The sequence below is a fragment of the Mesocricetus auratus genome, unplaced genomic scaffold, assembly GCF_017639785.1.
Source record: "Mesocricetus auratus isolate SY011 unplaced genomic scaffold, BCM_Maur_2.0 Super-Scaffold_100007, whole genome shotgun sequence".
Taxonomy (NCBI): Eukaryota; Metazoa; Chordata; class Mammalia; order Rodentia; family Cricetidae; genus Mesocricetus; species Mesocricetus auratus.
The window spans coordinates 14,615,005-14,627,227 of NW_024429191.1; the positions used below are offsets into that span (position 1 = coordinate 14,615,005).

Genomic DNA, 12,223 nt, shown 5'->3' on the forward strand with positions numbered 1-12,223 from the left:
CTTGAAGGGCCCAGTGCCAGCTCCAGGCTTGGACAAAGTCTTGCAGGGATTGAACAGTGAGTCTTGCAGGGCCAAGTGCCTGCTTCTGGCTTGGACAAAGTCTTGCAGGGATTGAACAGTGAGTCTTGCAGGGCCAAGTGCCTGCTTCTGGCTTGGACAAAGTCTTGCAGGGATTGAACAGTGAGTCTTGCAGGGCCAAGTGCCTGCTTCTGGCTTGTACAAAGTCTTACAGGGTCCAGTGCCTGCTTTGGGCTTGGACACTAAGTCTTGCAGGGCCCAGTTCTTCCTGGCATCCTTTGATGATAATAATGTGCTTTCTTCCCTGAACCTGGGAGGTCATCCAGTGAAATGTGGATCCAAGACAGTAAATTGACCAGACACACACACAATGTAAGCTGCTCACTATCAAATCTGTCAAAAGTGGAAAAGGAAAAATGGCAGTAATCACTCCACACTTCAGATTTAAAGAGGCCGTTTTCACACTGGCAGGTCCTTTTCTCTTTCCAACACAACCATGTGTCTTTTTATCCAGCCCATCCCACCCATAGTGAAGCACAACTACTTCCTGGGAACTGTGAGGTTTCCTCCAAAAAAAGCAGTTACTTCAGCACCATGAGCTGCTGGGACAGCTTCCCCAGGAGGACGAGCTTCTCAAGACACCCCAGTCAGAGCCCTCCACCCCCAGCCAGTGTTCAGAGACTTCCTGGCCCTCCAGCCTGAACTTACATGGACTCCAGCAGCTGCATGTACTGCTCATCGCCCCGGCCTCCTTCCACCTCGTGGTCCAGCTTGAGGATGATTTCATTTTCAAACTGAAAAAGCAGATGAAAATCAACAGTAACAACGTTAGAGGGCCATGTGCAGAAGCAGTCGATTCATTAGGGAACCGAAGCTTTAGGGAATAACTATTATCTCCCATTCCCAGTGCCTGGACCTGTGGGCTCAAAATTGTAAAGGATTCTATTCATTCTATGTGTGTTCAGACGGTGGAGGGGAGGGACCTGGATTGAGGGCTAGGAGATGGGGATAAAGGAGAGAGCAGAGTGTGTGAGTGCTTCTCACACACAGTTTCATTTGAGCTTGATTTCCAAGGTTAAATAGAAGTTTCACAGGGGGATGAAAGAGATGGGAAGGGAATCCCAAGCATGTACAGAGGCAGGTGACAGGGCCCCTTGTCAATGGCACATTGTCACAGGCTGCTATTATTTTGACCCTATATTCTTTCTCCATAGTCTGGCGATTACACCAGACCTAATCTCAGTCCGTGGGGATCAAGCAGGCCAGAGATACCTCTTTCATCCAAATGTGGAAACCAGAACACAGGCCTAACTCCTGATCAGTGTATTCTACCACTCAGTATCCCAGGAATCATAAAGACTCAGGCTGATGAACTGTATCTAACCTGAGACTTTGTTGGAACTCTTAGCAAAGAGTGTCTTGTTAGTCAATGTGGAAAGGGAATGTTGTAAGCCTGAGGCTGCTAATGATGACAATAGTGAATGTCTGCTTGGAATCATTCCATGGACAGAAGCAGAGAGGAGGGGTCAAGATGTAGACCACTTGCCACTCTGAGTCCCTGGAAGCCTTTCCTATTATATGAGCTGGTATGTATTAGTGTGTTTACAAACACACACACACACACACACACACACACACACACACACACACATATATATGTATGTATTTGGAGTTTCATTACATGCAGTGAAAAAATTGCTAGAAAATATAAATAAGATATAAAGCAAAGAGAAGATCTCAAGTTCTCAGGGAGTCAAGTCTGATAACAGTAGCAAAAGTCAGAGATCAGGTTAGTTGCCAGAAATCAAGTATCCTTCTATGTTTTTTCCAAATCTTGTTGCATTGAAATCAGAGAATGTTTTCACCCTAGTGCCAATGTCAAGAAGCATTTTGCTCAGTGGGGATCATGGCTTATCCAATATACTGTCTTGATGTATCCTACTGTGTCTCTTCTATAAGACTGTAACTCAAAACAGTTTGCACTGCCTTGACACATACTATGAAGAATGCATCCAAACATTTAGTCCACCTCTCCCTCATGCTACGAGTGAAACTGGTACCTATGGAGAGGAAGGGGGACCTTGGCAAAGGCCTCTGAGAGCAACAGAGGCATCTGTGCTACTTGGCTTCTAACACAGCCTTGCAACACAGTCTTCATAACACCCCATGAGACCTAGAGGTCAAAGGTCACTTTTGAATGCAGTAATGCATGAAGAGCAGCCATCCCTGGCCTGCCACAGCTTCCAGCAAGTGTCAGTTATTATTGCAGATGACACAGGGCCTGTGCCAGGCCTCAGATGAATGATGGAAGCCTTTGGGCAGCTATTTCCTATGCATAAATGATGGCATCTTGAGGGGATAAAATATTCCCCCTGAATGATGATTCATATGATGCCACTGTTCCCCCATGCAGGGTGCCAGGGATCAACAGAGAGGGCCAGAAAACTCATCCTGATCTAGCACAAGTACAAAGGGATTTTCTGTAAATTCCTGAGCTTGAGGAAGAGTTTCTGAAGGAGATGAAAGGGGCCTGGAATGCTGTGTAGGGTTGCAATCGATATGAAGGAAGGGCCTTGCCCGTGGGGGAGTGGTGTGAACAGAGTCGCAAAGGTGGGGGCACAGAACATTGCTGGAGCGGAGACTTCAAGGGGGCAGGGAGGGAGGAAGGGAGGGAAGAGAAGGCAGCCAGCCAGTCACTCCCTTGATCTAGCCTTGCCTGAAGCCTTCGCATTCCTCTCTTCATAAAGGAAGGAAGGAAAGAAGGGAAGAAAGGGAGGAGGGAGACATAGTGGAGGCTGTCTGGAGGGGGATGGGCTGCCAGTCTGCAAATGAATCCTGCCCCTTATAGGATGCATCTTGGCAGGCATTTTTGTCTGTATTAATTATTTACCAATTTCAGGAGCTGGGGATTGTATATTTAGAGATAGCTTCTGTATTAAGAACATAAAGAAATAAACCCAAAGATGGTAACTACCTGCGAGCCCTCGAAGGCTCAGGTGTTAAATGCTTGGCTCCCAGCAGGTGGCGCTGTTTAGGGAGGCCGTGGAACCTTACTGGGGTAGGCATAGCTGGTGGAAGTAGGTCACTAGGTGCGAGCTTTCGAGAGTTGCACAGGCCTTGTTCCCGTCATCCTCTTCTTCCTGGACTACTGTGATGTGAACAGCCTGTGCCATGCCTGCCCTCCCGTGACAGATAGAAACCGTCTAAAACCATGAGCCAGAACAAATCTTCCTAGTGCTAAGTTGTTTCTATCGGGTGCTTTGGCAGTGGTGGGACAACAATGGTGAATACATAGGTGTTGGGTCCTTCTTCCGCTCACCTACCTTACTGAACAACTTGAGGATCTTTCTAGGCTATTCCATGAGCTGGCAAACATTTTCTGCAGTGGGCCAGTGGACAAGTGTTAGGCACCAAGGGCAAGATACTCTCTGCCACAACTGTTCAGCTCTACTGAGCAAAAGCAGCGGCAGACAACAAAGAAATACACTGGCATGGTGACTTCTGCAAAACACGGGTCAGGGTGGCTGTAGTTTGTCAACTTCTTGTCAACACAGAGAGCATCACGGCAACACCCATGGCATCCCTGTGTCGTAAGGAGTAGAGGAGGCTTGCACATGAGGCACCACAGCTGTATATAAGCTCACACGCTTGTACTGAGAGCGCTCCCCCTGCCATTGCCGGTAATGTTGCTGTTATTGTTGCTGAATGCTACTGGAAAGCGGCTCTGGGCGAGAAACACGACGACGACATTTTTGTTGTTGTCTGAGTGGTTCTCTGGGAAATGCTGGCACCATTCCTCCTGGTGAGATGAATTGCTCTTTGGAGCAGAGTAAACAAGCACTTGTCACAGGGTCACAAAAGAGCCTGTTGGGAGGGAAATTGCAGGGTACTAGGGAGGGGGCAGAGCCGGAGATGGTACACTGCTTCTGAGTCTTCTGGGGGTGGGTAAGAGAGTTAAGGTCTCTGACAGATACATCCTGTGCCATGTTCGGGGTTGCCTATGGTCACGGGCTTTGGATGGAATGAATTGCTTGAGTCGTGTTTTGATCTTTTTCTGTGGTCAGGAGACTATGGGTAAGTGATCTTCTGATGTCACTCTTTTTAATCCATTAGATGCAGGTTGAAACAGCACCTACTTCAGTGTAAGAAGTTACTGGAAAAATGTGTGTAAGGCCAAGCCTGGTACATGGGGTCCAGCGGGTGCTCAGTAAGTGCTTGCAGTGACTACCAGGGACATGTCCTCATTATAATCTCATTCAATCATTATTTACAACAGCAGAGGGAGATGGACAGTGTCCCCACTTTACAAATGAGGACTCAGAAACAAAAGGTCCTTTGTCTTGAGTTGTAAAGGTTGGCTGAACTTTAGCTGGGCTAGACCCAGGGCTACAACCCTCCCCAGACATACTCTGCCATGTCACTGTAACAGGTCTTGCCACCGACACAGTCATTATGCAGCAAGTGGGATGTAGTCTTTCTCTTCCAAATTAATTTCATCTTCACTTCCGACTTCACAGCTCTATCCCTTTATCATTTCCTCACCCAATCCCTGTCGAGTGTGTATTTCTTTTTAGGGAAATAAGGTACTTTAGCAGAGGTCAGATTTTACAGAGGTCTTGTGTGAACCTTGAGAACTGATCCAAACCAAGGATGTGAACCCTACATTTCCAGAGAGGACCCTCTTTTCTAGCTCGCTAGGCTTTCTTGCACACTTCTGTTGCCCCTCCTAGCTGCTGTATAGTATTCCAACTGTTTATCTTCCTGTTTGATAGAATGCTTTCTGATGCGAGCCATGCTCCTCTAACACTGATGCTTAGAGACTAAGAGTGCTTCCTCATGTTTTTGGTGCTGACTTTCACGGGGAAAGGGTGTTGCACATCTGGGTGGCAGAGGGATGACAAAGAGGAACTTGTCCATCAGTCCTTGGGATCCTTTGTCAACAAAATTCTGGTTGGTGGGTAGAGGCAGGATGGACAGAAAACTGGAGGTGATGATGTTATATGACAAGGGAGGCCTGTGGGAACTAGGGTAGCTTTTTCTTGATCTCATGTCTAACTGACCCCATGCATTCCCCCAAGAGCTCAAGTTGGCAACCTGCAATGGTATAATACCCATCTTATAGGCCAGGAAGGGGACAGAACTAAAGAGACCCAAACTAACGTAACTTACAGGCAGTGGGTCTCGGAAAGCACAAGAGGTGTTCAGAACACAGGCATGTTCTGGTCTTAGCTATATTCATGATTCAAACTATTGGAATCACCATGCCTACTCCATGCCAAGACTCAACCTCAGCAGAACCTGCTGAACTGGCCTCTTGATCTACTAATTCATTCAACAACAATTGAGCTCCTATTGTGTACAAGCACAGTACTGTTACTAAAGGCTACATTCTCCTTCTTAGCATGATTCTGTCTGGAATCTAGAGTCTTTCCTGCTTGTTAGGGGCTCAGTACTTAGGCAAAGAGGGACACAGTTCCATTCTGTAATCTTCTTAAATAGATTTTCCACAGTTTCTATCCCACCTTCCTACTACCATCACCCAGGGAGCCTTTATTTTCTTTTTCTACAGAGAAGTGACTTGAAAGGTAGCTAGTCTTTCCATCACAGGGCATCACTTAAGCAATGATTAGCATTCCTTAACTTTTAGCATTGTTTCCTTGTAGCTTCCCTTAACTTTTAGCATTGTTTCCTTGTAGCTTCCCTTAACTTTTAGCATTGTTTCCTTGTAGCTTCCTTGCTCTCTTGTCTTTAACTGCATTGTCAAAAAAAAGATTATTTAAAACAATCACTTTAATGCCCTTCCCTACACTGGAATGCCCTTCCCTATGCTGGAATGCCCTTCCCTATGCTGAGGATATTTTCAAGAAATGCAGTTGGATGGAGGATTTGGCATCTGATTTAGTACAGTTGCTGGGAGTTCTGGGCAGAGGGACCAGCTTTGGCCTCTAGGCACTCCTGATATGGTGTGGAGAAGACTTGCTAACAAATCTCCACGCTGGGTGAGTGCTACTGCTGCACCTCACTAGTAGGACACAATGAGTTTTCCTCCCACAGGGGAATGGCACTTCCTGCCACAGCAGCCATGGTATGGTTAATCCCAGACTTGTCTTATTCACATCTCTTCTCCACCAAAAGATTCACTGAGTACACCAGGGGGGGGTTATATCTCCATCCTAGGCAATGATGGAGTACTGAAATGGTCTGAGGAGGAAGGATGCCCTCATAAAAAGGACACCAATTTTACTTGTCAGTTGCCTATGGAATTTGGGCTAGAGGAGGAGACAGAACAACCTTGCCTTGAGGTGGCCAAGAAATTATAGGGGAGATTAGATAGATAGATAGATAGATAGATAGATAGATAGATAGATACATTCCCCAGGTCCCAGCCAACTGAGCTGCTCAGAGTCTAACACTCATCACTTGTCAAGCCTATTATAATACCTTTGAGTCAGTCTTGGTCTCTGCAGATGAACCATGGTCCCAGGAAGCAGCATAACCTTTCCTGAAGCCGGAGGCCTGAGTGATCTAGGATCTCCTCAGACAATTAAGCAAAGGAAGAGCTTGTAGACTTAGTTCTAGTTCAGAACGCCTATTATGAACTGGGAGCAAAGGTTGGGCCAGTCTCCTTTTCCTAATGGTTCTTCTAACTCCTCTGGGAAAGCTTGTTTTCTAAGAGAGCTGCAGGGTCCTCTCTCTCAGACTGTTGGGGATTGATGTATTTAGGCTAGTTTGCACAGGAAATTGCCTTCATCCTAGACCCTAATCTGTGTTCTGCTTTTTTGGGGGGCTATCACAGCTGCTTGGGGCTCACTAGGGCCTTGTCTGCCTCCTTTGCAGAGGACAGCTTCCACAGCCACTTGCTCTGAGCCAAAAGCCATGTGCCTTGGTCAATTCCTCTCCCTGCTGAGCCCCCCGATCAAACATTCCGGATAGTTTTCACAAGGACACCTGCCCCATTAGTCAGCCTGATAGTCCTGTCTCTTTTGATAAGGGAGCAGCAAAAGAAGCAATTGCTTACAATGAGGTCTCAATCTGACACTCACCAGATCTTGTTTAGCACAGTGCATGCCATTAGGTACAAAAAGATGTTTCCTCTGCATACCCATGTTCAGGACCTCTTCCAAGGTGTCAGCTGATTGGAGGTACTACTCTGAAGGGAAGCAGGATGGATTTTTATCTAATGTGACCCCAGACTTCAGAGACCCATTTTCCCTTAAATGGCAGTTGATCCTAAATTGTCTTCAGATACTCACTCTGGGTTGTCACCTCCAGGTTGCTCCAGCCCAAGGGAAAGGAGGGGGGGGTCTTTTCTCCATCTGTACTTTTCTGCCTGACTTCTTTTCAGGCTAACTGCCATGGGGTAGCAAGTCTTTCTGGGAACTGGGAGTGACCAGTATCCCCCAATGGGGCATTAAGAGCATCTGTTTACAAAGGTACCATACCAGCATACTAGTTCCCTATTCCTTATAAGAACCACTCTTTCCAGAGTTGGATTCGGAAGAATGATGGGTCCAGTAGATATGTCTTGCATGAATAAATTTGAGAAATCAAACAGGCCTGTTAGTCATTCAATGAGTCAGATCCTGGTTAGTGTGCACCAGGAATCCCCAAGAGGGTTACAACACACAGCGGTGCCCCAAGGCCTTTCACTGGAAATACTCAGCATTGGAGGGTATTGCTGGACCAGTGTCCTATGGAAAGCTCTGGAGGTAGAACTGCCATAGAGACTGGCTTTCATTCCTTCAGCTGGTGTTTACTAGAAAATACTGGTGGGTAGATACAGTGGGCAGAGCATGGGTTTAGGAATAATGCTAACCTGTGTATTGTAAGCACTACCTTGCCACAGTCTAGATGTGTGTTTTCTGGGAAAGGTAAGCATAGGGAATAGCTTAGCCACCTGGGACTCCACTTAGTGTAGGCTATATGCATACACCTAAGATCTCTATTTGCATGTACTACACACACACACGCACACACACGTGCACACACACGTGTGCACACACACACACACACCTCCTAACAACGTACCTAGCAATCTAGGACTTCTACCTACACCAAGGTACACATATACTCCACTGAAAAATGCAATGTTTCTCTGTTCCTAACAACCATTTTGTAGATAGTTTCTATCCAAATCTAATCTCAGCCATTTCTTGGTAGGAAGGTAGTGGCTTCACCCAGGCTATGCTGGTTTGAGCTGCATGCACAGTAAGACAAACTGTACCATAAGCGATCTTTGAGGGGACAGTTTCTATTTATTATCTTACATCTATGCATAATTAGACATAAGTGTGATTAAAATCAGGTGCTTCATGGGAAGGGGCATGCAGATTAGAAAAAAAATAACTCTAATCCATCCATCAAAAAGGAAAGCACCCAAATTACACATCTCAGTAATCTGACCCTCCTTACTGTAGACCCTGTGAAGGGCAGACCCCACACTAGCCATGCTCTGGCACTCTCTCACTATGTGGTCTGCAGTCACTCTTGACAGTGAAAAACTTCACTTCTCTGATTTCTGAAAGATGGGCATTGGTTGTTGTAAATCTCAAAAGTAATAAGAGATTTTGAGAATAAAGCTAAGGAAAGTGCATACCATATCTGCCACACCGTGAACACTGGTTAGTGTCTGTCAAGGCCATCACTGCCATTCTGATTAGGTTAGGTTGAGGAAGAGCTCCATACACAGAAATGACTATAGGCAGGATACAATAGTCAGTGCCTCAATGTAAAAAATGATTAGCAGGGAAGCAAAGATATCTTAAAGGACACAGACACTGGTGCTCTACAGGGCCAGTCCAAGTTTAGAATGAAGACGTAGGGAAGGAGCAGGCTGAAGACACAAAGAACACCCTAGCGGGCAAAGTCATCCGGGGGAGCTATGGGGATGGCTGGAGAGTGGGTGCGATGGAGAACTGGGGAATGGCTGACAAGCTCAACAGAGTAGGGGTGGGGATGAGGATGTGGGGCTGGCAGGCATGGCCTCTGATGGCCAGGAACCTGAGAAACAATGAGCCAGGGAAGGGCCATAGAAATATGGTTCATCTAAGGACACCAGGGAAGCAGGGTTTGGGATCTGTTTCTTAAAGAAGTCTTTCAAGGTTGATTATTCAGAGGCAAGATAGGGCCTGAAACAAGAGGCAGACCTACTGGGTGAAGGTGAAGGACTCAGTGCTCCAACCGGATGCGAGGGTGGGGCTCATGGGAAGCGCTCAGGCAGCCTTGCAAACACTTTGAGACCCACCCTCCTAAACAAGGGAGTGGCTAAATGGTTCAGGCACCTGCCATGGGAATGGACACTTTCTACCCCTGCCAAACTTCTAGAATGATTTGGCCTTGATAATGACCACCCCCACATTCATTAGGAGTCTTGACTTCTAATGAAAATACTTGGCCAAGAATTTTTACATTTTACACAGGCTCTGACTGACATGCTAAAGGAAGCCTTGAGGTCCTGACATACACACAGGTGCCTCTTGAGTGACAGGCCTCTAACTCCATTTGCTGTCCACTTTGAAGGTACAGCCTGAGTATGACACTTGGATAATAGGATTTTTTTTCTCTCTAGATAATGTAGATTTTCAAAGTCATTCAGGGAGACGAAGTGCCAGACCAAGTTGGGAGCAAGGATGATATGGTGGGAGCAGTATCTAAGAGACACATTTAGGCAGACACTGGGTCCGGAAGTAAGATTCCCTTCCGGCATCTTGAGAAAGGGATGGAACAGGAGTAGGGCAAGAGAGCGCATTTTCACCTTGGTCTCAGTCAGAAACCGTGGCAGAACACTGGCCTAATGTGATCTGCCAGCTCATTCTGGGCACATGAAGAATGTCCCTGTCCTATTGAAGCCTCTGAATGAAGCACAGGCAGGTGGAGAGAGGTTATCACTATGGGAAAGCAGGCTGAGTGTTAGGGATGCTGGCATGAATTTCCAGCCTTAAATTTGTTGTTGTTTTACCTTTTTGAAAGCCCCACTCCTTTGATATTCACACAGCATCATGTCGAAGAAGATTGGGATGGTGGCTTTCCTCAGCTCAGCCTCGGGGATAAGCGTCATCTCTAATATAGGTCCCACCATGCCTGGGATGAAGCAGATTTTGTTCTGTCCTGCAAAGGAAGATGGATAGGGTCACATGAAACAGTTCCATGATGGAACGTCCTGCTGCTAGGAGCTGGGAAGAAGAAGAAAGGAGGAACGTAGGTAACTTTTCTGTAGCTGTTTACCAGGAGCCAGGCAGCTTTGACCATTATGCATAGGTTGGCTTGCCAAGAGAGGAATGCGAATCATCACAAACAGGTCCTGTTTATGAAGGCAGACAGCATATGAAGGCTGATAGCGACGGCATGCGTAAGTGCTTCAGTGTTTGGGAGGGCTGATAGCGATGGCATGCGTAATGCATCCGTGCTTGCAAGGGTTTCTACCTGCGTCACACCTCTGCAATACACAGCCCTAATTGAAAAGAAGTGATGGTGCTGGGTATGCAAGCGTGTTTAGAATTAAGTCAGTCTGCATCGTAAACCATGCTTCTGTGGTTTCTAACAATGGCTCTATGAAACAAGTAAAGCACATCTCTCTGCTAAGAAGCTGTAGAATAGCTTGGTTGTGGAGAATGGGGTTTAAAATATCCCTTTAGGGGAGATGGACCTCTGAAGCCTTCTGCCTTGTTACAGAGCATGCCCTTTCTGCCTGCAGTTCAGCCACCGCTAGCTTGGCTCCAGTGCCACGAGCTTGCCTGGCTTCTGTGGCTCGAAGGCCTTCCTTGGGGATGCTTTCCTGGCCTGCTTCCTGCTCTCCTGCTTCACCACCTGTTTCCTTGGGTGGCTCCTGCTTAGCTCTGACACAAGGAGACAGGTGCACCCCCCGCCCCACATCTCACCCTCCACCCCAACTAGAAAGATACCTACTCTGCCCGCTCCACAAACTTTTACCCAACTTTGAAATATCTTCACTTACAGACTCATTTGGTTGATACCTGCTTCCTGTACTGAACTCCATGAGGGCAGAAATCTGTGCCTGTTTTCATCATTTTGGCAGTCCTGAATGCAGAACAGGCAGAGTCTGTCCACTGAGGAAAATGCTCCGCCTGGCTCTTTCAGGCACTAGTCATTTGACATGGACATGTGTCTCACAGAAAGCTGAGCAAACCCAGCTCTTGAGAAGACATGTGAAATTATGTCTGTGTGCACTTGGCACAGGAACCAGGTGGAATCAGCACCCCATGGCAAAGACAAAAACACCTAAGGGCACTGGTCCTGGAACCAGACTGCCTCAAGTTGTAAATGGAACTGTATCAACTAGATATGCAATGCTGAGCAAGTGTGTCTCACCTCTGGGGGCCTCATATATCCTCGCCTACATCTTAAAGTATTCATGGCATGGGGCCATTTTCAAAAATAGATGAGTTGTGGGTTGGGGAAATGAATCAGTGGGTAAAAGGGCTTACTGCCCAAGCATGAGAATCTGAATTTGAATCCTTAGAATCCATGTTTAAAAAATGGATATGTAACACAAGTGTATATGATCTCAGCGATACTATAGGGAGATGGGAGGACAAAACAGAATCCCAGAAGCTGGCAGATGAGCCAGCCTGGTGTAAGCAACAGAAACATAACAAAGAGATCCATCTTAAACAAGGCAGAGGACAGGGACCAACCCCCAAAGTGGCCCTTGGGCCTCCACATGTATGCCATGCCATGTATGCACACATTTATATTCATAACCCCCTTCATAAAAAAAGCCATTGTTCAGTGAATTGACAGGTCAATGCGTGACACATGACACGTGTCACGAGCATTAACTGTTACCACCATGCTGTTCTCTCAGAATGAACCAGAGAAAGCAGTCTGTTGAGCAGGGCTCAGGAAGTACCCCAGAACATGATAATATCACAGAGGTGAAGAATGAAGAATAGCACTTAGGAAGTGCAGAGTCCCCATGGAGTGAGGGTAGACAAATCCCAGAAATGGCCCCCATGATGTTTACACCATAAATATGCCATCCACAGTGGCCTCTGTTTCCCCGTGAACTCTACAGTGCAGGATCCCGCCTGGTTTCATCCACTGTGAGGAAGGACATGAAGCAAAGGGACACTGAGGGTACAGAAACTTAGGTGGCACCATGTGCAGCCTGGCACGGCTCATTTTTATTAAAATGGGAAAGAGAACTAAGAGGAAGGGTCCTTGAGAAATCAATTCTTATTCATCC

The 12,223-nt window shown here is 46.7% G+C and overlaps 1 protein-coding gene across 1 annotated transcript in view; it reads right to left on the minus strand.

Annotated features, from left to right (window-relative positions):
- Dock2 (dedicator of cytokinesis 2) overlaps window positions 1-12,223 on the minus strand; it is a 409,830-nt gene that overhangs the window by 45,953 nt on the left and 351,654 nt on the right. The window contains exons 33-34 of the mRNA XM_040748446.1: window positions 9,977-10,125; window positions 727-812 (exon numbers count right to left, since the gene is read on the minus strand). Of these exons, the coding sequence (XP_040604380.1) occupies window positions 727-812; window positions 9,977-10,125 (235 nt within the window). The remainder of the gene's footprint in view (window positions 1-726; window positions 813-9,976; window positions 10,126-12,223) is intronic.